The sequence below is a fragment of the Nicotiana tabacum genome, chromosome 19 (assembly GCF_000715075.1).
Source record: "Nicotiana tabacum cultivar K326 chromosome 19, ASM71507v2, whole genome shotgun sequence".
In the NCBI taxonomy this organism is placed as follows: Eukaryota; Viridiplantae; Streptophyta; class Magnoliopsida; order Solanales; family Solanaceae; genus Nicotiana; species Nicotiana tabacum.
The window spans coordinates 9,133,004-9,160,188 of NC_134098.1; the positions used below are offsets into that span (position 1 = coordinate 9,133,004).

A 27,185-nucleotide genomic window follows, 5' to 3' on the forward strand; every position below is an offset into this window, starting at 1 on the left:
CTTGTTTTTAAACCCCTTATAGAGAGGTTTGATAATAGCCGGAAAAAGAAAAGCATTAATATATGATATTAAGTTCTATGCATCGGCAGTAACTAATAACTTGCACTCTTGTCCTTAATAAATACTGTAGCTTTCTTTGCAAAGCAATTAAAACATTACCATCTAAAGCATAATACGAGAATGAATCTATGCAGAATGGACAATTGACCATAGTAAAACTCACATTTTTTACCTAAACTATAAGCTGTTACATTCTAATTTCCCAAAACCATGTCCAGAGATACCAAAAAAAGACATATATCATAAAAATAGAAAGTTACAGAAAGGACAATAAGGTGGTCTCCACTGTATGATCCTGTGTTTATAAATCCATGTGTTTGTCCTACTTGCGATGATCACAAGGTACAGCGATGTCTCAATTGTTTGGGAGATGGACGGGTAGTATAATTTAGAGTAAAAGGCATTCCATGAAATGCACTCTACCTGTTCGATATAAAGACTATGCCAACATTGGTTTCCAAAGGCAGAAGCAATTTTATCTTTGCCTTAAAGATGTGTGATTCTTTTTACAAAAAGTTATGTATTTTCTTTTCGTTGCTATCTATATCACACTCTAGGGGTGTACGCTATGTGAATACATGATGCTTTGTGCAATGAAGCTATGGGGAATCAGCAGCCGGTCATTTCTACTGGCTGATTCCTGAAATTGAACGAATAAAGTAGTGCCACGCATAAATGGAGCAAAAAAAGAAGCAAGGGGAGTTGTTCTCATTTGTCTGCTGGTCGGAGGCAAGGGTTTTTGTGGATCCAAATTGGGGTGTAGGATTGATGATGATAATGTCATTGATGTTTAAATTCTACCTTTTCCTAATCAAAAAATAGTGTCGTTGGCATTTTTAATGTTTATGTCTGTGACCAAGAGTTGAACGTTATTCTGGAGGAACAATCCCATAGTAGCATGTGCTTTGAGAAAGTCTAATAAACCTTTTTAATTAATATTTATATAAAAAAAAAAAAAAAAAAAATACAGAAAGGGAGTGCACGAGTATTACATAATGTGAATGTTACAATTTCTGGTATACTCATATGTCAACCAATAATTACATCTACTTGTGCAGAATCAGAACAATTCCCGAGCAACATCATAGACTCAGTTGAACCTATTGAAGAACTCAGATTGAATTCCAACGAAGATGGCTGCAGTGATTCAGAAGGCCTAGGAGGCGTTTGCAAAGTCTGTAATTCACCTTCAAGCATTTCCACTACTTTAGTCATTGAGGGACGATCAAGCGGAATCATTTGTATGCACCACAAAGCAACTAAAGTCAACTTCTTTATAATCTTCTTTTCACCATCATGTGTCTCGTCTAGTACTTCAATTTCCTTTTCCTTGTCGAATTGATCATATATCCAATATGGGAAATACTGGCTTGACATATCCTCTCTTGCTGCCGAGTTTCCTTTCATACCTGCTATCTCAATCAGTAACATTCCAAAGCTATAAACATCTGCCTTATAAGATATCGGACCAATGCTTCTGTTGATCAGTTCTGGAGCTACATATCCGATTGTTCCCCTTGCTGCTGTTAGAGTAACGATGCTGTTATCAGTTGGATATAATTTGGCCAGACCAAAGTCAGAAATTTTTGGAACGAAATTCTCATCCAAGAGTATGTTATGCGGCTTGATGTCAAAATGTAGAATTTGTATGTCACAACCTCGATGCAAATATTCAATACCTCGAGCAACTCCAAGAGCGATTTCAGACTTTCTTTGCCAGCTCAGTAGAGTTCCTCCTTCTCGGGATGTGATGTATTTGTCAAGTGATCCATTAGGCATGAAGTCATATACGAGGGCACGTTTAGATCTCTCAGCACAATAGCCAATAAGTTGTACCACGTTAACATGATGAATCCTCCCGATTGTGGCAACCTCATTGATGAAGTCTTGCCCATCAGCTTTGGGCTTGGTCAAGATCTTCACTGCAACATTAGGACCACTTTGAAGTTTGCCTTTATATACTGAACCATAACCTCCTTGGCCTAGTTTCTCTTTGAAATTCCTAGTCATCTTCCTTATGTTGGAATAGGGGTATCGAATGGGCATGAAATTGTTTCTACTATGCAGGAAACTTTCAATTGCATCAAAGATCGACATATGCCTTCTTCGTAATTCAATCATTAGAAACACAAATATGCATGGGAATAGTATGATTCTTGCCACAATGCTAAGCCCTGTGTGCAACCATCATAAAGTAAGACTTTTGTGTGGCGGTGTTTGACTTGCGGACGATGTTTAGGTGAGAAAGAAAGACTATTGAATTTGTGGGGTAAAACCATAGACTTTTGTGTGGCTTTTAAATCATCTTATAAAGAGAGGATGAGAAGTTTAAAGTTAAATTGTTTCTAAATAAGGATGACATAATTCTGGGGATAGACTAAAAAGGAAAGTATGACACAAAAAATTGGACAATATGGGAAGACAACAAATATGGCTTACCAAATATGGGAAGCATCCATGGGATGATGCCTGCAAGAACATCAACAATTACTAACACGGTTAATCTCACTTGCAACTATTTACCGTTTATTTATCCTAGCATGTATAAAACCAGAATTGACAATAGAACGAATGCTTACTTGCAAGAACGCGGAGAACGTGTCTTTGAGTAACTTGATTGTGTTTGTTCAAAGAGCATATCCAAAAAAAACCAAAAAAAAAAATAGAGAGAGGGTGAGAAAATGAATGAGAGAGATTTACAGATTACATAGAAAAATGCTAAAAGTGTCTTAAGTTCTGGCAAGACATCAGGAATATTCTTACCACATAAGGTTTTGAAGAATCTAAAATTGTAAACCTTGCAGGTGTAATCCACACAGCGAACATCCCTTGAATTTTCACCTTCGCAACCATAATCATGGCCGCACTTGTTACAGTAAATGTCACGAAACCATGAAAGTTCAAACCCATATGCCAAAGCATTATGCAGCTCTAAGATTGAAATATAAACATTGCATCATCAATAGTCCATGAAGTCATTGACATGAGGTTTACAGTACACCCCACTCTCAAATTAGATGGTGATAGTTTGCCCATAGCTGCATACGTGTGTCCCTTGGAAGAAAAACTGGAAGCATCACTCCTGTTGAGACAATTAGTGATTTCCACAAAGGCGGGAGAATTCATGGCAAATGGACAGCTGAAAATAGTGATTGGCACAGCTAAAGGAGCATAAGAACCATCAGGTTTAGTAAAACCAAATTGAAAAGGGAGAGTGAAAAATGTAATTGAATGCTGGGGAAGAGAGCAAAGAACTTGTTCTCTTATACCAGGATCTACAAGGCGGATAGTGGAGTTATCATAATTGATGGCTTGCACATAGTAGTTCAGAGACCCATTCCAATTTTCTATAAATATCGTGAATATGGGGCGATTCCCTTCACAGCTCAATTCATACTTTTCGTCGCCACAATGCTTTGGATCATTTTTCAATCGAAAGGGGTAGCTGATGTTCTTAATATGCCCACAACTAGAAGGTGCACACCGCTGATTCTGTTCAGCAAATGGGGTGTCAGAGAGCTGCAAGAAGATGAGAATTGTAAGAACTGAAAGAAACATGGTTCCTCCAGACATTTCTTTTGTGTGTGTTTGTTTTTGGGTATTTCCCTTTTCGGCACCGGTGACAAACACTGCAAGTAGTAGTCAAGAAGATCAATTTTTCATCCCTCTCCTTTTCTTGGCCCACAGGAAACCAATTATGCTGTTGCAAAAGAAAGTAAAACGAAGTCATTAAATCCTAAAAGTCCCGAGTCTTCACAAAGAAAGAGAAGTCAATATGTTCTCATTCTAATAAGTCAAATAATGATGCAAGACTTATCTTAATACTGTAGACTCTAGAAAATTAAGTCATTAAATAAAACAAAAGTCCAAGTCTTCACAAAGAAAGAGAGTCATTACATCTCACTCTAACAAGTCAAATTATGGGTGCAAGACTTTTCTTGATAATGTAGAGTGTAGACAGATCAAGCAATAAAATTATTTAGCCCATAGTCAACTAAAGAAAGAGACATCAATATTGACTTTTAGTCCAACAAGCAAAGTCATCTATTCTACATAAGGATCCAAGTCTTGTAGTAACAAATTTCTTTGTATTCCAGTCATCCATGGATGGAGATAAATTTTTATTATTTAGTACTGCAAACAGACTAATACTTGTATTAGGGTAGGCTGTCTACATCACATCCTTGGGGTGCGGACCTTCCCTGGACCCCTGCATGAAAGCAGGATACCTTTAAACAGATTAATGCAAGACTTGTCGAAGTTCTGTATTTGCCACTGGCACAACTGCAAGCTTCATTTTTAAGGTCTTCCAGTTGAGATGACCATCTTTTCCCTCTTGCACTTACTTCTCATCAACATAGTATTTTTTGCTATGGCCGGTAAAGGAGCATATGATTGCAAAGAGTCCAGGTGTGGAAGTGATGGCCCTAGCCTTCATTTTCCCTTCAGGCTTCAACATCAGCCCGAATATTGTGGCTATCCTGGCTTCGAGTTATTTTGTGACAGCAAAAACAAAACTATACTCACCCTTTCCAATTCAGTTAGACTATCTGTTGAAATAATTGATTATATGTCTCAGCAGATTCGCCTTTATGATCCTGAACGTTGTCTTATTCTTACGCTAGTCCACCTTAATTTATCAACATCTCCTTTCTTTTTCACTGTTGAACCCTATCTTAGGTTAGCTGACTATTCAGTTTTCAAATGTTCTGGTATCACAGCAGATTATCAGACCCAACAACCTTGTGCCTCTGACAAAGCAATATTTGCTATCGACTCCTCAAGTTATTTGTATTATCTCCCCCCTACAACTTGCAAAAAGATTCTCGAAATTCCATCAGTTCCCTATGAAATAGTTTACAATTACCTTCAACTCCGTTGGTCAAATCCGGAGTGTAGATACTGTGAAGGTCTTGGTAAGGATTGTGGCTTCAAGAACTATACCAAGCAACTGAGAACTCAGTGTCTCGACCGACCATACACTACAAAAGGTATTAACTCTTTTCAAAGTTGTATTTTGATTGCATAATTAATTACAAAAGAGAACGTATATGTCCATAAATAAAACACCTCCAATCCCTGCTTACTTTCTATTCCGGTCTATCTTCTCCTGCCAATAAGAAACTGCAAATACGCTTACATGATACTATTAAGATTAATGAAAAGTATTTTGAACAGAACAGCAAGATATACAGGATAGACTGCACTGGAAAACTATAAGCCAGCTTGAAACAGGATTCACTTACATGACTTTAAAAAACAAACAACAGACACGAAATAGAAGAGAGCATGAACCCATTTAGACTAGCCTAAGCCAAGTCCCCAAATCCAATTAAATATTTGAAATCAAAATCACATCAAGCTTGATTGGAGTGCAGTAACTCCGATTCCTGAATATGAAGGTCACAGTTTTGAAATTCAGCCTAATACATGTTCAGCCTCAAACCAAACTATCTTTGTGTAAGCACAGGAAAACAATATTTTGGATGCATCAATGTTTACTATCTTGACAAAACTATTATGCACTTCTCTTTGCTATAACAAAAAATTTAATTTGATTCTGACAGCTGGTACATTAAAGAAACCACTGATTGCAGGTATGTACTCTATGCATTTTCGTATAATTCTTTTCTCCTTTACACATTTTTAGTTGCCTTCTGTATGATGTGGGAGATGAAATATTCCAGGTGGAGTTCTAGGTCTTATTCTTTTGGGAATTATTATGTTGGCACTCTATGAGTTTTATAGCTCAAGCAAAATAGAAAGAGAGAATCAAGCGAGAGTTGAAAATTTTCTGGAAGACTACAGAGCTCTCAGGCCTACTAGATATACTTACGCAGATCTTAAGAAGGTAACAAATCTGTTTCAGGAAAGATTGGGAGAGGGAGCTTACGGGGTTGTTTATAAAGGAACACTTTCTAATGAAATTCATGTTGCTGTCAAAGTGCTAAATGACTCCATAGGAAATGGGGAAGAATTTATTAATGAAGTTGCAGCAATGGGAAAAATCCACCACTTCAATGTGGTTCGCCTAGTTGGCTATTGTGCTGATGGATTCAGAAACGCTCTCGTGTATGAATATTTGCCAAATCAGACGCTTGAAAAACTCATTTTTCCAGCAAGTTCCAAAGATCACATTATCCTTAATTGGAAGAAGCTTCAAAATATTGCTATGGGTATAGCGAAAGGACTGGAGTATCTTCATCAAGGATGTGACCAACAAATCCTTCATTTCGATATCAAACCCCAAAATATTCTGTTAGATCGTAACTTGAACCCAAAGATCTCTGATTTTGGTCTTGCCAAGTTATGCTCTAAAGAGAAAAGTGTTGTAACCATGACTGAAGCTAGAGGAACCATGGGTTATATTGCACCAGAAGTATTATCCAGCAATTTTGGAAAAGCGTCTCATAAATCTGATGTCTATAGCTTTGGAATGATGCTATTTGAAATGGTTGGAGGGAGGAAGAATTTTGATGCAAAAGCCAATACTAGCCAAATGAACTTTCCCGAGTGGATTCATCAACAGCTGAATCAAGGTGAGGTGTTAAAAATCAGGATTGAGGAAGATGATGATATCATAATTGTAAGGAAATTGGCCATTATAGGACTTTGGTGCATCCAATGGAATGCAACGGATCGACCTTCCATCAAAGTTGTTACTCAAATGGTAGAAGGAGATGGGAGCAATCTAACTATCCCTCCGCCTTTTACAGCAAGATACACCACCCACGTAGGAGCTGGACTGACGGAATGCCCTTCTAGAGAAGAGTGGAGTGAAATATCAGAACTAGAATGAATGGAAGCCGCATCTAATGGAAGTGGAAGCTTGAATTTTAGTAACTTGATTAGATATCTGTTGAATTATCTAGTGCTACGACACAACTCTTTTACATGTGCAAGATAATTATTGTGACTGTGTCTAGTTTGTTTTTCCCTGTAACATTAAGTAGTTAACTGTTCTAATAAATGATTCTCAACTTAACGCTCTCTCAAAAGTTATTACAGGTACCCAAAGGGATCATCTGATTGGCCACATCAGTAAAATAATTTTCGGATGAAATCCATCATAGAATAACACAATGGTGTTGCTAGCTAGGCCGCATCAGTACAATGTTTGATTAGCCATATAAGAAAATATAATCTCTGCATAACTAATGCAACACTAAGAATATAATTAACTGAAAACTTACCACATTCAGGTCATGTCAGAAGAAAACACCCACTAATACTTTGCAAAAGGAGTACAATATCTCTACAATAGCGCATAGCATGACACAGACACATAATGACCTTATAGTTTTATGTCTAGAAAGAACTAATAAAAAAACAAAATATGTGAAGAAAGTATCAGATACAATTCATAGATTTCAAGGAAATAGAGGAACCTGAATTGGCACGACCTGTGTGTAGCCTAATCAATCATTTGCTTTGAACAACTAAAATATTCTGCTGCGTGATAGGAGTCCGAATCTTGAAAGCTAACAGCCTATAAATCAGAAACTAAGATAACATATTATAGAAAGAAATGTCAAAGGCAAAAACATAGAAAAGCACCCAAGTTTATTGGGGCTTGAAGCACAAAGCACTCATGCTTTATAATGCGCAGATGAAGAAAAAATATAACAGAATAAAATCAAACATTGCCAACAAGCCTTCAAGATAACATTTTCCTTCAACGTGCGAAGCATGCTTATGCCAACTGCCTGCCTTGGCACCCATTTGCCCATTTTTGGCGCCAAGAAACAGGACCTGACACTCACGACCTTTATATATGAATTGGTTTCCAGATTTCATAATTATACCTGTTTTGATTTTTCTGCAGAAGGGAGATACAAGGCCGAACACACGGTTGATTTCCCTGTGAATTCTCGTCTTTAATCTAAACTAGATGAGCTCTTACCTCAAGCAGTATGGGGAGCTTTAAATGAATAGCAAGGCCGTGCCTCAGAGTACTACTCGTCTTCTTTTGCTGCTCTTCTTTTTTGATTGTTTTCTTTTGCTGTTTCTCTATTAGCACATACATATCCATCGTTTGCATGAACAAGCTTCTCAAGATCAAATATTTGCCTAGTGTTCTACAAAAATATTAGCTGGTTTCTGGTTTGCCATTTGCAGGAGCTAACTTCTCAAGTTGATGTCTTTTTTTTCGTGGGTTCTACAATGATAATTCGACTAATATAAGGTGTGAATATAGGATATCTCTTCTCTATTTTTTTACAGGTGAATATACCCTTATTTTTCCCAAGCAAGTTTGGCTGATATTTTCCTTGTAACAGTTTGCTGTCATTGCATAAACACATTCTCCACTTAAATTTTTCTATTCCATACCTCAAACAAGTAAGATATCATGAAATGTTAGCAATCATAGCTGACTGAACTATTATTAAAGAAATGTGCAAATGTATGGTATCTGCTATGATATCTTGGGAGGCCCTGAGATTTTCTAATATTATCAAGCATATTCTGGAAAAAAAGAAAGCTACAATGTGTGAACAAGAATACTGTGAAGCTCTAATACTGTAATGTGTGAACAAGAATTAATCAATCAACTACACCATAATCCCAAACCAGAATGTAGTGATTCATCCAATTGCTTTCATCCCAACAAATGAAGACTTTACACTGGTGTTCACTGTTCTAAATATCTGCAACTGAATAAACTGATTGATGCATTCACTATATAGATACCATCTCAAGAAGACACACACACACAAAACAAAACAAAAAAATCTGTAGAGGGGCAGGGTTTCCAGTAATCTCACCAGCATTGGGGTTGTATAGGGTTAATTGCGTGGCAGATTTACAACATTAATCACATCTAGAGAGAATTAGACTCTTCCCTTATTAAAAACCCTAACTCCATATTTCTTTCTTTCTGCTTCCATTATCGTTCTATGTGATACTTCTGCTCGTAGGGAATAAAGAAAGACAGTAATTTTGTGCTCTTTCGTAGAGGAGCCAATGGAAGTCTAGCTTTTGCTTGTGATGATTTAGCAAAAATTTAAATTTCTTTCCTTCACGTATTTAAATTATGTTATTTAAATAAATCATTTACATTTGTTAAAATAAGTTTATCTAATCAGCTTATAACTTAACGATACTCATAGTAATTTGGGGTATTTGAATTAATCTAAAATTAAAAATATGACAGTAATTAAGCCTATTTTTAGTTTATATGTTATTCAGTCATTTTAAATAGAAAAATAATTATTTTATCAAACACATCAACTTTTTATTTTCGTCTTCACTAAATTAACCTCTAGCACTTAAAAAAAAAAATTAGTATTTGGTACTTAAAGGAGGGCACTATTTTGTACCCAAATACCCACATTAGAGAAATGTAAAAGTGAAATTTGTGATAGTAACTTATGGATGTATCGATATGCGGTTGCAAATTAAAATAGGAAGACGAAACAGAAAAAAAAATTCATCATTAATTACTTTGTACTCTAATAATAAGATTTTGCATTAAGAATTGATATTACAATGTAAAAGGTCATTTATTACGAATACATCAATGATGAACAATGGCATTGTATCTTTTGAGCAGATCTGAATTCGAGTCCCTCTAATGGAGTATTGTTTGGTTATCTTACATGCTAGGACTTAGGAGTTCAAAGAATATAAAAATCAAATCACACGAATTTGATCCAGTAAGAAAATAATAAGTAAAAAAAGTGAAGCAGGAGGTTGTGATCAGCTGGCCGGAGGGATTTTCCGGTGAGATTTCTCGTCATCTTAGTAATTACTATGTAAAAGATATGGCAAGACATTCATTTCCCTTCTTTTTTTTTACAGAGAAGATTTTTTCTCCAACATAAATTTTCAACTCAGCAAAAAGGTATTATTTTATATGAAAAAAGAGTCAAATATGCCCCTAAACTATTAAAAATAGAGCAATTATGCCCTCCGTTTGTATTTGGGTACAAAATTGTCCTTGATGTGGAGTTTGTTAGTGGGAAGGGGCAAAAGTGAACCACTTTATTAACAGGCAAGGGTAATTTTGTACCCAAATACAAACGGAGAGTATAATTACTCTATTTTCAATAATTCAGGGGCTATTTGAACCTTTTTCGTAGATAAATAATAGAAGCCAATATATCACTATTGTTTGGCCTAATTGTAGAAAATGTGGACCTATCCCTAAAGTGCTACTTGACAACTATTTCTTGAAAAGGATGTACTCTACTTAGTATTCTCTGACAATAATAAAGCCAGAGAAGATCTAAGCACATCCAACAACATGGAAAAGAACAAAAACAATGTCACAGAAAGAGAATATTAGTGTACCAAAGTTCAAACAAATTCAGTGAAATACACGTGTTGTTACATTAGAATTGAGTTACTACTACTAATTAAGAATGACCTAAAACTAAGGGGTATCCTAAGCTCAACGTGTCCTTTCTAAAAGATAACTCCAAAATTAATGGCTGACTAAGTGAATTTTAATTAATTTATTACTCACAAAATTCTCCCAAAAGACCGACAGAAACATTTTGAATTAAAAGACAATGGGTTTAGAATACTACTCCTCTATAATAATGAGTGCAAATTTAATATAACGTGTGTTAAGTATGGAAGCGAACATCGTTTAGAAAAGGAATTATGTTTCATTATTCAACATTTTCTGTAATTTAGAAATTATTTTAAATGGAGCGAAGAAAGTTATTTTCCTTCTTTTAATGAAAAATATTAGTCAAAGAAATTTTTTGTTGTTTAAATATAGAAATAATTGTATGCGCCCGCATAAGTTGTCCGTAAGGATAATGAGGAATGATGCACAATTTCATTATCTCTCAAGTAATTTGTTCTTGATACTCTCCTCTCCGATCTGCTTGAAAACTTTTAATGGGACTACCAAAGTATTTTTCAATAATTTTACGAAATTGCATAAAAATGGAGAAGACTTCTGATTTTAATCGAAGAAAATAAATTCATGTATATTTGTTGAAGTGATCAAAGAAAATCACATAATACCTATAACTTTCATTAGAAACAACTGGAGCACGACCCCAAACATCTAAACAAACTAAGTCTAAAGGCCCGGAGGCTTGAAAACTAAACTCACGAAAGGGAATTTTATGACTTTTACTAACAACACGTGTAGAACATAAACTAGAAGATTTAAATGAAGGGACAATGACTTTAGACGATAATGCTTGACGAACTGTATGATAGGATGTATGAGCCAAACGAGCATGCCAAACTCCAAGGGACGCAGCATAAGAAGCAAGTGCGGATGAGTTCAACAGAGGAAGAGAATATAATCCAGCCTTATCCTGGCTTGTATGCTTTATTTCCCTCGTCGCCAAGTCCTTAATCAAAAAATGGTTAGGAACGAATTCAATTGAAATTTTGTTAGACTTAGTAAACAAACTAATAGATAATAAATTTTGACTAGCATTTGGAACATGTAGGATATCGTCAAGAGTGAACTTTTTATCATAAATAATAACTTAACTTTTACCAACATGGGAAATAGGAAGTTTTGAACCATTACCTAACGTAACTTCTTCAAGGCCTTGATATTTAGAATGAATACCCATGTTATTAAGATCAGTTGTGAGATGATGTGTGGTGCCACTATCCATTAACCAATTTTGAGCAGAAGAGGTTCTTGCTAAATTAGAAACGGGTGGTCCGTAAGCTTTGTTGCCAGTGTTAATCCTAGGAGATGGACACACGCGTGCAAGATAACATTTACCTTCGCAATTGTGGCAAATAATTTCATACATGGTTGAAGCTTGAGATGGAGTAGTATTGGTCTGAGCAAAGTTCTGAAACCCACGATTTTGAGACGATTGGGTGAACCCTTGATTGGAGGAGCCTCCACGGCCTCGACCCCCTCGACCTCTACTGTAGCACCCCGAAAATTTTTAAAGTACTTAAGCGCTATTAAGAAAGTTGATGTGTGCTAATTATATTATTTTGTGTGCAGATGAGGACTATTAATATGATGAATATTAATTGAATATGATAATAAGTGTAAGAGGAATATTATAAGTGATGTGGGGTCTAAGGATATCCCTAAGTCCAAGTCAAGTTGAAAATTACATGATAGACTAAAGTTCCAAATGAGTACGCACATGACTTAACTTTGGATGAGCGTATCTATATAAGGAGTTATGTGGATTACAGCCTATCAAATGAAAGGTATTCAAGTTTAGTTTCTAGCGCTTCAAACCGTTCATCATTTGGACATTTTTACAAGAAGTTATGATCAAATTACCGAAGGCTGACAGTGAAATACTGCCATAGCATCCGAGTCTGCATTATAGCTTCAAAGAGAAGTGAAGTGGGGATGCGAAGCATCCGGGGCCGCATCCGAAACCCAGAAATCTGGGCCTATAAATACAAAATCGGGGGAAGAGAGTATTTTGTGTATTGGGGGTTAGGTTTCTTGAGGTGAAGAGATGATTTTGAGCTCAAATCAAGTCCAATCAACTAAGGTAAGTTATTAATGATGTTTTGGGTTGATTCTTACTTAATATACATGAGTTATAACATCATTCTTACATCCAAATACTAGATTTCATCATCAAATCCTCAAGAATACAAAAATCACCAAAAGTTATGATTTTTCAAGATTGATCTACTAGAGGTAATTCCAATGCTTCAAACTAGTTTATTATGAGTAGTTAGAAGTATTTGAAGTATTTGCTACAAGTTTTAATGGTTGAAAGATTGGATTATAAAACTCTAGTTCCTGACATAAATAGTACTTTTGAGAAAATAAGAGAGAAGATGAATGGTAATCTTGGCGAAGAAATTTATGAATGCAATAAACCTATGGAATTATTTGTTAGTAAAAGATGGATGTGATCAACTAAGTAATCACCCGAATTGTATATTTTGCAAGTGTTGATTATAGAAGACGATGAAAAAATAGGATTGTGGATGTCATGCATAAAGGAATAATCATTTAATTTGATTATATCTTTTTTATGAAAAGTCTCATGTATGATTTTGGAAATGAAAAATATGTTGTGACTTGATTTGAAAATGTATAAGATTTTCAATTGGCTTCCGCAATTATACTTGATCTTAACATATGGATTGGTTCACTCGGATCGGGTAATGTGCCGGGTGACGGTCACGCAGATTTGGATCGTGACATCTACCATGTCCACGAGTGGTAGAAAAGGAATTCTGAGTAAACTGTGTTGTAGGTGCAATGACAGTATGTGATTCATCCTTTTTTAACTGTCGTTATTCATTCAACAACAATCCATACAATGCATCAAAACTAATATCGACCATAGGCAGGTCCTAGTCCAACAAGAATAAATTCCACCAAATCATCATTGGGAACTGGATGTAGTGTAGCCAACTTATCTGCTATTCCCTTTGACTTTTGCACATACGATTCAATATTAGCATTATCCCAATGCAAAGTGTGCAACTGCATCTTGAGGTCACGAATTAGTGGCTTTGATCTTGAAAAATATGCAGCAACAAGTTTGTCCCAAGCTGCACGAGCAGTCGCTGTTTTGATGGTATTTTTCAAATTTTATGAACTTAATTGTAGAAAATTTGTGGACTTATTCCTAAAGTATTAATCTCTATGTCTAATTTAAACTTCTCATTTTACATTTAATGAGATAATTTATAATAACATAAATATTTATGATTTATTTTAAACTATAATTTTTATAAAATATTTTTTTAATAAATTTGTGCCTGTCAAAATGCATCACATAAAATAAGACGGATAAAGTAATTTACAATTATTTCTTGAAATGGGTGGACTCCATTTAGTATTCTCTGTCAATAATAAAGCCAAAGAAAATCTAAGCACGTTCAGCTTATGCTTGTCGACATGGAAAAAGAACCAAAAAAAAAACATCAGAGACAGAGAACGGTATCAAATTAAAACTCAGTGTACCAAAGTTAAGAAAAATTCAGTGAATAATAAAATTGAACTACTACTAATTAAGATTGGCCTTAAACTAAGGGGTATCCTAAGCTCAATGTGTCTTTCTAAATTATAAATCCAAAAATAAAACGATTATCTAATGGCTGACTAAGTTAGTTTTAATTAATTTATTACTAGTACTAATTATTCAATATGTTCTTCCAAATTGACCGACAAAAACAGTTACTGTTCCTTTTACAATTTCAGTGCCCCTTTTATTTATTGGTTTAATATTTCATCTTTTTAAATTTTTCCTTCTGCGTTTTAAATATGAAATTTCCCTGACATGGCACCAGGAAAAATATTGGACATACTAGCCTGGGGTGGAACCTTATCGACAATATGCATTAACCTAAAATAGGATATTGTTTACTACTACGTTCTTACAATTTCTCTTTAAAAGAAAAGCTAAAACCAGTTTATAAAGCTACTAATATTATTCTATTTAAAATAAACAAAAATTAATTTTAAAGAATATAATTTTTATGCACTAATAGCATAAAAATATCTATGCAATTAAATTACTTATAATAATAATTATAAGTAAATCCTATAATTATTACTAATTGATAATTAACTTGGTAAAAAACTAAAAATATTACACAATTAACTTGCTATTGCAGTTAAACTACCGTACTGATATTGTAAAAGATCCGTTCCACTATGAGTAAGGGACGGAGCTATATATACCGAAGATGTTCGATTAAATCCTCTACATAGGAAAACTATATTGTGCCTATTATGTTCTGTAACCGTTGAATCATCTTAAAAAAAGAAGAAAATTTCAGTATAATGACAAAACACATGCAAAATTTACCTTATGTCATAAGTTTAAATTCCAGGTGCGATTCTATACGGTCAAAATTGAGTTTGCCTTTCGTATGAATAATCCAGATTGGAACATAATAGACAAGGTTTAACTTCGTGTAATACCAAGCCATGATGCAAAGTTAGGTTACCGGGCTCGAGACTCAGAGGACGAGCAAAATAGAGACCGGTCAAGATCGAGATCGGCTAAAATCAAGGTCGAGCAAAATAGAAGCCGGTCAAGATCGAGATCGGGTTAAATAGAGACCGATCGAGGAAAGCTTATTGGGCCAAAAAATAGAAAGCCGGAATATCTGCAATTGGGCGAGAATCGCAGCGAAAATCACGGCGCATATCAATGAGAGACCAATTAATTAATCTATCATGAGATTCCTTGTTGTATTTAAAAAATTATATTAAGAATATAACTTCCTCACTATATAAATTGGGTCTAATTATTTGTAAGGGGGATTCATTCAGATTCATAGAACATAAAGCAATATACTATCTTTCTTCTCGTTTTGATATTTAGTCATTTTGTTCGTCTATCAGCTACTCTCCATTCAGTTTGAAGGTGAACAAACTTGAATGCTTAGGCCAATTAATCCATTCGGTTTGCATACATTTCTTTCATAATTAATTTCGATATTCATTTATATATTTTCTCAATTTGTACCGAATTATACCTCGTATCCTCAGAACCGCGTATAAATTCAATTGTCATCCGTTTTACGGGTAAACAATGATATTTTAGTATTTTTGAAATTTTCTTTGTATAAATTTTTGACATCGTCATTGTGTAAGTGTATAACACTATAGCTTAATTTTTATTTTAAATGCTTTAGAGCAAAACTAGAAGAGCTTAAAAAAGATATACTAAAAAGACAAACTTCTTAAAATGTGATATTTTTAATCTTAAATAAAATATGTTTTATCCTTTAACAGATAAATATGACTTGATGACATAGAATTGTTTTTACATTAACAATGTGTGTAACTTAAATTTGAAAGGGAAAATGTAACGAAGAGTTCAGTTTCTTTTCTTAATTATTTTTCTTTTTCCGATGCGTCTCCAGTTTGAACTTTGCTCAATTTAAGGTTTTCAACTGTCAAGCAGTCCTTGGGCAGCGGGCAAGCTGCCCCAATATTTCCTCATCAATCAATATAATACATACCCTAGTTGAAATCACTTATAAATGAACTATTCGGTTTATTCCAATTCTCTCAAAACTCCTCATCAATTTCGTTTTTGCTCCTACAACACCATCTTTTACTTTACTTGCCTATTTTTTTTCTTTTCATCTCCTTTTTGTTTTTTCAACTCAATATTTGGTATCTGCTTTGAGTTCGATTAATTCAGATTCACGCCGAAAAATCTTATTTCTACTCTTTGTATTGAGAGTTCTAAGTAATTTTTAATCCCTATTTAGCAAATATTTTAGTTAATTTGATACACCCTTTAATATAATGAGTCCTAGTAGAAGAAGTTCAACAAAAAATCTACAAAAGCAACAACAGAAGAAGCAGCCATTGAAGAAAAATGAAGAGATATCAACTATTTCTCCTTGTAAAACTTCATTGAAGAATAATAGTACTATGATTGATGGATCAAATTGTAGTAATGAATATTGTTGTTCAACTCCAAAAGCTAAGAGATATCAAATTCCAGAAATCAAGACTTGCCCACCAGCACCAAAGAAGAAGAGAAGAATACTTTCAACATCATCAAAATGTAATACTAGTTCATTGAAAAGAACTCCCATTTCTTTGTTCACTCCACCAGATTCAGAGCTCTTTTTACTCTTTGCATTTCGGGATATTCCGGTTTGAGAAATTTTAATGTATTTGAAAAGTTCTACTTGTTGATTTCTATGGTGATCAACTTAATTTTCGGATTTTCTTTTTCGGATTTTGATAGTTTTTTGTTGATTTCTACAATCAGTTGGCGTATGGCTTGAAACACAGTGGATAATAGACTCGTCCCTCTACCATGTTCTAGTTGAATATATACTAGACTTTTCTCTACAATACTAATATTAATAGCGGGAGCTTAGATTAGTACACCGGGTTGCCTTACTAATGTTCAAACTGGTGACGCACGCCTAACTACGCAACGGGATCGAACCTTGTCGTCTGGTTTACCCTTCTGCAATTTTTTCTTAGCTTGGTTTGTTTTAATTAGCGATCATAAAATGATTAAACCAACAGGCCAAGGCTTTTTCACCATGTATTTTTTTTCATCATGTATTTGCAGCACATTATCAAATTTGGAATTATAATTTTGAAAAGGTTACTCATTCTTTTTATGCGATTCCTATTCCTATATTTAGGACGTGTTAGTTTTCTTTAAATATTAATACCGCTTACTAAACTATATTCTAGAATGCCTTTTTTTTTCTTTGACATAGATTACAAAACATGCCTTTTGGAGTCGAAACAACAAAAAGAGAATTACTGTGAAGAAAATGCTGAAAATAATTGAAGCTTGAATGAATGAATTACCTCTTAATTTCTTCCCATTTTGTAAAATGGGGAGAAACCAGAGTGTATTATTTTGGATAGCTCATTAATATTTTCTGGATTTTGACTGACTCGAAAAAAGAACTTAATGTTTGCAAACCCTGTTATTTTGAGAATTGATAAAAAGAAAAATTAAAAAATTAAAGGACAGTTAGAAGTATGATACCTGAAGTCCATTTAGCTTGACTAATTTGGATTCGTATTGGATTGGTCGATTAAAGAGGAGAAAGAATCCTAGCTATCTAATTAAAGGTTCTTTTTTCCGATTTAGCTATTTGGTATTCAAAGTTCACTAACTCCACTAATTTAGATTCGCACTGAGTAAGCACAGGGGCATATCTATGTGTTGACTCATACTTCTCTCTCCAATGGCATGTATAATAATATATTATATTTCTTAAAATTTCATTAAATTCATATGTCGCACCCAAGCTCAAAGAGTTCTATGGTGCAATGATTATTGGGTGTACCTTTACAAGTGAAGTTAGATGTTCAGTTTGTAGGCATGTTTAGTGTCCCTCTTGTATTTTAATTAAGTATTTTTTTTTCTTTTTTTTCTTTCTTTTATTTGATTTATTCATTCAAAATCCCCAAATCTAATACATTGAAATCCTTGATCTCTTTTTGTCATCGATAAATTTTATATAATTAAAACTAATAGCATTAATGATGTAGTATGGTTCAATAATTCTAGTATTTTTTATATGGAGTATATGTATATATGTTAATATTAAAAATCACTAAAATTGCAAGATAATTTTTAATTTTAACCTATAATTTTTAAATGATAATAGTTTCATAATAAGAACCTAAAGGTTGAACCTGTCAAATATAAATTCTAGATTCAGTTCTTTGTAATAGTGTACCCATGAAATTCTGAATCCTTCTCGAGTAGGCCTATTATAAAGTGAAGCGCTTCATAGCTAGTTAACGATTCTTAGAATTCGAGAACTCTAATTAAAAGTGAAGAAACCCAAAATGTTAGATTCCGACCATTTCAACACATCCTTGATGGTGGAGAGAGAGTTGATTTTGCAAGTCTCACCAATAAGATCAGTAGTAGATATATTAGGTTTTGTTGTCTTAAATATTGAAAGATGAGGTGCGTTTCATTGAGAAATTTTCAAAGAATTTATTCAATTCTTAATTATTAATTTATATTACATTCCTTTTCATAAAGAAAGTTATAGAAGCTTAAAGTCTGGTATAAATTATCATGACAGAAGTGGTTGGAGAGATATAATTTTCTTGTAATTTAAATCATTTTTCTAGTTTAATAATAGAACATGGAGTTGTTGACTTGGGCCTCCTTTTAGGATTAAAATCAATGCAGGTGCTTTGTATCATAATAGCAAATTTTTGTGGTAGGAGACATTTTAATGCACTAGAATGGGTACTTTTTATAGTTCATCGACTAACATAAATATTTCTAATATAAACTACAATATAAACTATAAAGAAGGAAATTTCTGAAAGTTCATTAGATATTCCGTCTACTATTTTCTATTTGAAATATAGTGAATAATTGGCCCGTTCTTCTACCATATTCTATTTGAAATACTACAATACTTATATTCAAACCGGTGACATACGCCCAACTAATGCACTCTGACAACTGCACCAAATGCTTGATAATTTACGATCCTAGAATAAGTTATGATTTGTTTGCTCTTTAAGGATATTAAAATTGTGCCGCTTCATCGAAATTTTTTATTAAAAATATATACAAAAATTATGCCAAAAACAAATTATGTAATAAAATGGACATTCCGTAACAAAAAAACGTTCGTTAGTACAGCATTTCCATTTTTTAAATGGAGGTTATTGGATCGAACATCGGCGTCTGATTTACCGTTTTGCAACTTTTCTTAGCTTGGTTTGTTTTAATTAGCGATCATAAAATGATTAAACCAACAGGCCAAGGCTTTTTCACCATGTATTTGAAGCATTATCGAATTCGGAATCATAATTTTGAAAAGGTTATCTTCTTCTGCAATTTGCAAATTTTGAACGTGCTGGTTTTCTATTGTTGTTCTTCCCTTTCTCGTCGTTTCTTCTTGTTTATGTATTTATGTTTTTTCTTTAAATGTTGATATCACTTATTAAAAATTTTTTGTATGCCGCTGCAGTAGAAGTAATCTTTTAAGTAGTAAGTGTACAAGAAAGAATGATAACAAGAAGAACGTAACAAGAAGTGAGAGAATAATTGAGAGCAATAGGTGAGAAACAAAATGCTAGAGTAAGTGAGCTAGTGAAAGAAAAAATTAGGCATAAAAGATTTGTAAGACAGAAATTATTCCTTTATTTCCATAAATAAAATTCAAGTTATGATCAACCAATTGCGTTCACCAATTTCTAATTGTCGATCAAACTCTATACTCAGATATATATTCTAGAATGCCTTTTTTTCTTTGACATAAATTACAAAACAACCTTTCGGAGTCGAAACAACAAAAAGAGAATTACTATGAAGAAAATGCTGAAAAAGTCGAAGCTTGAATGAATGAATCTCCTCTTAATTTCTTCCAATTCTGTAGAATGGGGAGAAACCAGAATTTATTATTTTGGTCATGCACACGAGAGTTGATTTTTCCCCTGGATTAACTATCTGATATCCAAAGTCCACCAGCTTGGGTAATTCGGATTCGCATTAGCTATGTCGATTAAAGAGGAGGAAGAACTTCCTAGCTATCTAATTAAAGGTTCTTTTTGCGTTTAGCCATTTAGTATCCAAAGTTCACAAACCCCACTAATCTAGATTTGCGCTGAGTAGGCCTCATATAAGATAAAGTCAGTTGCGGAGTCAAGATTTTTATTAGGAGGATGGGGGAGGGAAGAGGAGGAAGGTCAAAATATAAAGAAATAAACTTACGAAGAAGCCAAAGGGTATCAATATGTTGCATATATACATACTTAAAAAATATGTACCTAACTACACGGTATAATTTTTCGACGAAAGGATGTCGGCTCACACCCCTTAAGTACATGTGGTGAACAAAACTGAGTTACTCAGCCATGCAAGCTGAGTTATGTGCTTCAGTTATGGAGGACAGTTAACAGAGAAGGAAAATGAGAGAGAGAGAGAGAGAGAGAGAGAGAGAGAGAGAGAGAGAGAGAGAGAGAGAGAGAGAGAGAGAGAGAATCAAGGATTCTCATTTTCAACTGAATGAAAATTTGTACAGTGTACACCTATTTATACAAAAGCTAAAACATCCACTAACTATTTAACTAACACTCATTAATCATCTAACAACCTTCTAACAATAATTAGATATTTCTTCTTAACTGCCTAACTAACTAACACACATGCTCATCACGTTCTCACTACTTAGCTGCCTCAATATTCCCCCTCAAGTTGGTAGGTGCAAAAATATTGACCATTCCCAGCTTGGACATCAAAAACTCATGTTGTGGTCTTGCAATCCCTTTAGTGAGTATGTCCGCAAGTTGGTCTTTTGATCCCACATGTATTATCTTGATCAACCCCTTTTGATTTTTTTCTCTAATGAAGTGGCAATCTATTTCAATATGTTTTGTTTTCTCATAATATACTGGATTTGCTGCTATCTGCAATGCAGCTTTACTGTCACACTATAGCAAAACTGGTAATTATACCTCTGCTCCCAGCTTCTTGAACACCCCTATCAACCACACCAATTTTGAAACCACTAAATCCATGCTTCTGTACTCTGCTTCTGTCGAGCTTTTGGATACTGTACTTTGCTTTTTAGACTTTCATGCAACCAATGAATCTCCATGTTTCACAATGAATCATGTTACAAATTTCTTGTGTTTGGATAAGATGCCCAATCAGCATCACAAAATGCAGTCAAAGTGTTATTCTTATTGTTGCTCATCATGATGCCTAATTTTGGTTCTACTGCTTGCTTCAGCCCATATAGGGATTTGACAAGTCTACACACCTTGCCTTCATTCTTTTCCTGGTTGGCAAAACCCTCAAGCAACTTCATGCATACTTCATCATAGAGATCCCCATGAAGTAACGTATTATATACATCCATTTGATGTATAGACCACCCTTCAGTTGTTGCAACAGAAATCACTACCCTCACAGTAACTATTTTCATAATTGGGAGAAATATTTTATGGTAGTCCAAGCCTTCTTTCTGGCTATACCCCTTGGATATCAAACGTGCCTTGAAGCTCTCAATATCTCCATTTGCTTTGTACTTCACCTTCTAAACCCATCTCCAGCTTATAGGAGTCTTTCCTGCTGATAGTGCCACTAGTTCCCATGTCTTGTTATTTTTTAAGGCTTGGATTTTTGCCTTCATGGCTTCAATCCACCTTTTGTCTTTGGATGATTTATAAAAAATTTTAGGTTCAACAACAGCTGATAAAGCTCTTAAACAACTCTGATAGGATGGCTTCAATCTATCATAACACACATAATTGCAAATAGAATAAGGTTTAGGTGATTGATCTAGTGCAGATGCAGTTACATAGTCAGTCATCCAAACTGGTACTCGTTTTCATATGGTGGACTTCCTAATACCCTCTTCATTATGGATTTACACTCCATCATTTGTTTGTTATGTCTCCTCATTAGTGAAATATTGGTGGAGAACATGATCTATTAAATTCATGTCCGCTTCTTCATTAGCAGTCCCTGTAGTATCATCAAGGACAATCTGCTCCTCAATATTGAAGACATTTGTTGGAATGCCATTTGGTGTGTTGGTTGTGCATCATGTTCTGAAAATTCCATGTCTACAGATAGATGTTGTTTTTCTTGTTTCTTATTTTAAAAAGGAAACAAGGACTCTTTAAAAATAACCTCCCTATTTTCAAAAAAACATTGCTTAGTCAAATCATATAGGATGTAACCCTTTGTGATTTCTGAATATCCCATTAAAAATGTTGTTGTTGCTCTAGCTGCAACTTGTCATGAACATTCATCCTTTTTGCAAAGCACAGACAACCAATTGTTCTGATATGTTCAATGTTGGGTTTCTTCTTGTAAAGAACTTCAAAAGGACATTTACCTGCTAATATACTTGATGGCAACCTGTTAACACATAGTGTCCTCAAAATCTCAGATGTATGTGCCCTTAAAACCTCATTGCCCTTGCTACTTCTAGCACATGCATGTGCTTCCTTTAAGCAATTCCATTCTGTTGAGGTGTGTAAACACATGTCCTCTGATAGATGATTCCATTTGATTGAAACAACTTACTGCATTCTTCATTTACAAATTTTGTCCCATTATTTGTTTTAACAATCTTGACTTGTCTACTGAACTGAGTCTGAACTAACTTCAAAATATTTCTTAGTAAAATCAATACATCACTTTTCAGTTTCAACAAGTAAACCCAAGTCATCCGTGAATGATCATCGACAATTGTCAAAAACAGTTTTGCCATCAAAAGTTTGTACAACATATGGTCCTCATACATCAATAAGTAACAAGTGAAACACATCTTCAACTCTGCTACTACTTGTGCTAAATGCTAGCCTACAATGTCTATCTAGGGGACACACATTACAATTGTCTATCTTCCTTTTACAGTCATCATAGGCTAATGAAAAAAGATACTTCATTGCTCCTGTCGAAGCATGTCCAAGCCTTCCGTGCCAAAGTCCAATTTCTAAATTTGCCCTCTTTGCAACCAATCCTTAAAGTATCCCTTTATTATTCTTGGCAGTAGTTTATGGTAATAGATAAAAGCCTCTCCTTTCTTTACCAATCACCTTCACCTTCCCACTGCAAAGGTCTTGAAGTAGATAGAAATCAGGGTAAAAAGCTACATAACAATTTAACTCCTTTGTGATCTTAGACACTGACAACAAATTATACTTAAACTCAGGTAAGTATAACACATTATCAATTCTTCCTGTATTTTCTACATTACATGATCCCATATGAGTCACATTTGATACTTCTCCATTAGGCAAGTGTACTTTCTTTGAATGTATTCCAGAAACTTCCAATTTGTTTTCTAATATGTATAAATTAGAAATCATGTTGTTTGTAGCCCCAGTATATATAACCAACTCATGATTATTATCATCCACAAAGAAAGCATTAATACTACCTGCTATATTAGCTGAAGCTTCTAGCATATTCTCCTTATTGAGCAGCCTAAGTATATGCTTGTACTATTCTATTATGAAATCAGGAATTTGAGGAACCTTGAAGGCATCTTAGTTCACTCCCCTTCCTGTTGTAGCATGTGGATTGGATTCCCCTGCCATTACATTGTGAGATGTATTGCCTCCAAATTTCTTTTTGAACTTGAAGTCATTAGGGTAACCAATCAATTTATAGCATCCTTCTCTAGTGTGACCTTTCATTTTGCAATAGTCACAGAACAAATTATAATTCTTCCTAGGATTTTGAGCATTAAATCCTTTTATGGTTAACTAGGCTGTCATCTCAGCATTGTCACCAGGAACCACTGCATTTGCCATACTTATTTGGCTTTCTCTTTCCATCAGCATAGAGTAGGCTTTATTCACAGTTGGAAGTGGATCCATCATCATGATCTGCTCACATGCCTGTTCATATGTCTCATTGAGTCCCATGAGGAACTGCAATAGTGATTACACCCAACTCTAATCCTAAAAAGGATAAGCGGTCGCTGCAAATATAATCCGGTCTAAGAGTCCAGAGTCGAATCTCACAGAAAACTATGGCCTATATACAACTGTTCACTATCACTAAGAAGACAAGCTCGAACAATTCCTAAGTTATAAATATTAAGATTCTTATGTCTAAATAATTAACTAACAAATTTAAAAAGTGAATTAACAATTAGAGATACTAAGGGTTGGAGACAAGATTAAGCATGTCTAGAGTTATGATTTCCTCAATTGTCGGAATCTTTCCCGTTATGCCTTCTATAATTTTTCTTGATTATTCTCTACAAATTGTGAGCGCTTTGGGTGTCGTATTTCTCTCTCGAACAACTACCATAATTTACTAGACATATTCTCTTGAACTACGCTAGCTGACACTAATTCACCGCTCACTATGATCGCAGCAAGGTTTTGTTATCTCTAATCTGCCTTTAAATCCTATGTATTGATCTCTCACATACGTTAGGAGTGATGATGTTCAACAACTACCTAAATGTGTACTCTCTCTCGAGTAGTACACACTAAATAGGCACAATCTATTGATGGCTATTAAATCAACAACAACAAACACGTAGTTGAACAAGTACAGAAATCCAACGGCTCAATTATATAAAAATATAATAAGAATTCATCCTACAAACAGTTACATCAAAATCCTAGATGAAAAATTAGCCATTCATAATAGTATGCAAAACTGCAATACTAGAATTCATAATCAATAATTGAAATAGAGGAAGAAAGAGGGAAAAACGTGAAGTTGAATCCTTCTCCTGCTTGCTCATATAGTGTTCTTGCCTCCCCAAAGTCTTCTCTCTTTCCAAAGTAGTGTCTCCCATTAAAAAGCAGGTTTTAGGATGTATTTATAGCGACTAGGATTTCTATGGGGGGAATTTTCATTCTTCTATTTCGGATTGGAGAAGTTGGTTTCTTCTGCTTCTATCCCGCTCTAGCGAAGTGAACCTCGCTTCGCTATCCGGAACTTTTCTGGTTTCTTCTGCTCCGATCCCAGTCTAACAAAGTGAACCTCACTTCACTATCCGGGACTTTTCTCTTTAGCTCTTTTTTTCACCAATTTTTCTCCTATTTGATCCTTTTTCGCATAAGTTTGTTCCTACACATAAGAAACACGTAATGAATATATTTTTACTTCAAAAGTGGTATGAACTCCCACAACTCACACAAAAAATAACATAAAAATACACTCAAAACATGCACTTTTCATCCTTTATCACCACCCCACACTTAAACTCTTGCTCATCCTCGAGCAACTTAAAATTAAGCGCATAGGCAAGAAATACCTTTTAAAACATACTCAAGCTTCATACCAATGACAATGGTTTATATCAACGCTTAGAACCCAACATATGCACTCTTCATACATTTTTTCGGGTTTTAAACTCATGCGAAGATTATTTAAAATATTCATGTGACTCTTTATAATATCCTCGCCTTAAAATTTGACTCAAATGCATTGCACACTATGACTCGATCCTTGTGCTAACTCAAAAATTAAGGTCTCTACCAATCCTTTTCGAATCATGTGCCTCACCAACTAACCACTGAGAAAGTAGTCCACACACTCAATGTAAGTTTAAGTATACTTTAAGGACTCAAATATTGAAAGAATTAGCTCACTTTCACAAAGAAACTCTTATTCCACCAAAGGTCGTACCATAGGCTTGCCCGTAGTGTAAGTCTCTACTAATTTAAGCTCGCAAAGTCTAGGATCAAGGAGGACTTTATAGGTTGTAATATAGGCTAAAGGACGGGTAGGATATATTTGAGAAAATAGTAACTAACCATCCTAAGCACTTTAATACACTACACTTCACTTTTAAATACCTTCTTGTCATGACCAATTCAATGTCTTGCCATGAAACCATACACAATTAGACCCCTCTTCATTAAGCACGTCAACATATAGATATTTACTAGCCCAAACAATGATATGGAAGTGTTATTCTTTTTTTTTTTCACTCTCCTTAATTTGGTATTTTCGGCTAGTGCCTTTTTTTTTTTATACAAGTGTACCTTTTCGGCCTTTCTATGATTCCACTCAAAAGCTACCCACTCTTTTTCTTAACTCTTCTAGCTATTTAAGTACTTTCGTAGGTAAAGGTTCAACAAGATTGATTAAGAACAAAGGGGATTTGGCTTGTAATCATGTGGTTGCTAAAGAAAAGGTCTACATGCTCAAAAGGGGTAACTACGGATAATATTAGCATTGGTAGGCAAATATGCTAAATGGTTAATCAAAAAAGCCTATATCACTTTCCAAACTTACAAGACTTAATTATTTTATTTTGACAAATACATGGCGCAAGTTCTAGACTATCAAGGATGGCACATAGTACACCAAAATCTCACCTCACATGATGCACATGACTCACTCAGAACGGATTAGACCCAACTCTCAAGTTAAAGCAACTAGCATAGTCAGCATAAAATTAAAGCACGCGAGAATTTATCACAAGAGTCGAAAGATGAGCCTCAGTTTCAAAAGGAATCCACACATATTTTCAAGTCATGTAATTACAAAGACCATGAAGAAAGTACTTAGTTCAAATGCTTCAGACCTAAGCCCCGATATAAAATTTGTCAAAAGCACAATTTACTCAAGTTTCTTCCCGTTCCATTATCAATTCAAAAAGAAAAAATAATGAAAATCTTTTTGTATTTTTCGTTGAACTTTAAACCCTCAAGAAAACTATTTAGGAAGTCCATCGTCGGAAAAAGTCCAAAACTTTATAAAAATTATACCTATAAAAAAATTACTACCCAGTTCAAAAAGTCATCACTTGAAAAAGAAATGTGTCCATAAGATAAATCAAGAGGGATTATTTCTACCTAACATTTCCTTTTCAACACACATAAAATAACACAACTAAAATAGCATAGGAATACCCAAACGGTCTCTTCACCCCTCACTTAAAATTGTGCATTGTCTTCAATGCACACCCATAAATACAAGAGGGTAAAAAAAATCCCTGGTAGGCCGAAGGCCGAAGCATTAGCAGCTCATGGGATACTCAGACTTCTCCCAGACTTGGTTCTTTGTGCGGACACCCCACACTTAGTTCTAACCACCTCATTTGCTTTCTTGCTTCCTTTCAATGGATTTGCTTCTCCTGCTCCTATTCCTACAAAATCAAAAATAGTACTGCAACAAAAAATAACACAATGAAAAAATAAATAAATAAAAAAACAAAAACAATAAACTTGGGTTGCCTCCCAACAAGCGCTTTAGTTAACATCGTGGTACGACGTAAACTACTTTTTG

At 34.5% G+C, this 27,185-nt stretch overlaps 2 protein-coding genes across 6 annotated transcripts; one reads left to right on the plus strand and one right to left on the minus strand.

Moving 5' to 3' along the window:
- Positions 1 to 1,056: 1,056 nt before the first annotated feature.
- LOC107779783 (rust resistance kinase Lr10-like) lies at positions 1,057 to 9,033 on the minus strand. 5 transcript variants are annotated; one of them, XM_016600270.2, is made up of 7 exons: positions 8,826 to 9,033; positions 7,449 to 7,549; positions 3,330 to 3,760; positions 2,824 to 2,901; positions 2,640 to 2,672; positions 2,500 to 2,529; positions 1,057 to 2,234 (listed from the first exon to the last, which is right to left on the minus strand). In XM_016600270.2, exons 3-7 carry the CDS (start codon positions 3,631 to 3,633, stop codon positions 1,090 to 1,092), a joined length of 1,590 nt encoding a protein of 529 aa, XP_016455756.2. In that variant the 5' UTR covers positions 3,634 to 3,760; positions 7,449 to 7,549; positions 8,826 to 9,033; the 3' UTR covers positions 1,057 to 1,089. The 5 variants fall into 5 exon arrangements, with proteins under 5 accessions (XP_016455756.2, XP_016455757.2, XP_075095734.1 ...); XM_016600271.2 differs by having other exon boundaries at positions 7,449 to 7,563; XM_075239633.1 differs by lacking the exons at positions 7,449 to 7,549; positions 8,826 to 9,033 and adding an exon at positions 4,928 to 5,066 and having other exon boundaries at positions 1,057 to 1,583; positions 1,740 to 2,234.
- On the plus strand, positions 3,771 to 7,042 carry LOC107779782 (rust resistance kinase Lr10-like). Its single transcript, XM_016600269.2, has 3 exons — positions 3,771 to 5,051; positions 5,628 to 5,657; positions 5,748 to 7,042. The coding sequence occupies exons 1-3, from the start codon at positions 4,379 to 4,381 to the stop codon at positions 6,857 to 6,859; spliced, it is 1,815 nt and encodes a 604-aa protein (XP_016455755.2). The 5' UTR covers positions 3,771 to 4,378; the 3' UTR covers positions 6,860 to 7,042.
- Positions 9,034 to 27,185: the final 18,152 nt, after the last annotated feature.

Bases quoted from the DNA above. Each gene is read 5' to 3' on its own strand.
- LOC107779783 (XM_016600270.2), bottom strand. From the start codon at position 3,633: ATGTCTGGAGGAACCATGTTTCTTTCAGTTCTTACAATTCTCATCTTC. The intron at 2,902-3,329 runs GTATAAGAGAAC...ATGGTTGCGAAG, and splicing joins TATCCGCCTTGTAGATCCTG to GTGAAAATTCAAGGGATGTT. The intron at 2,530-2,639 runs GTAAGCATTCGT...ATGTTCTTGCAG, and splicing joins CGTTCTCCGCGTTCTTGCAA to GCATCATCCCATGGATGCTT.
- LOC107779782 (XM_016600269.2), top strand. From the start codon at position 4,379: ATGACCATCTTTTCCCTCTTGCACTTACTTCTCATCAACATAGTATTT. The intron at 5,052-5,627 runs GTATTAACTCTT...TGATTCTGACAG, and splicing joins CCGACCATACACTACAAAAG to CTGGTACATTAAAGAAACCA. The intron at 5,658-5,747 runs GTATGTACTCTA...GAAATATTCCAG, and splicing joins AAAGAAACCACTGATTGCAG to GTGGAGTTCTAGGTCTTATT.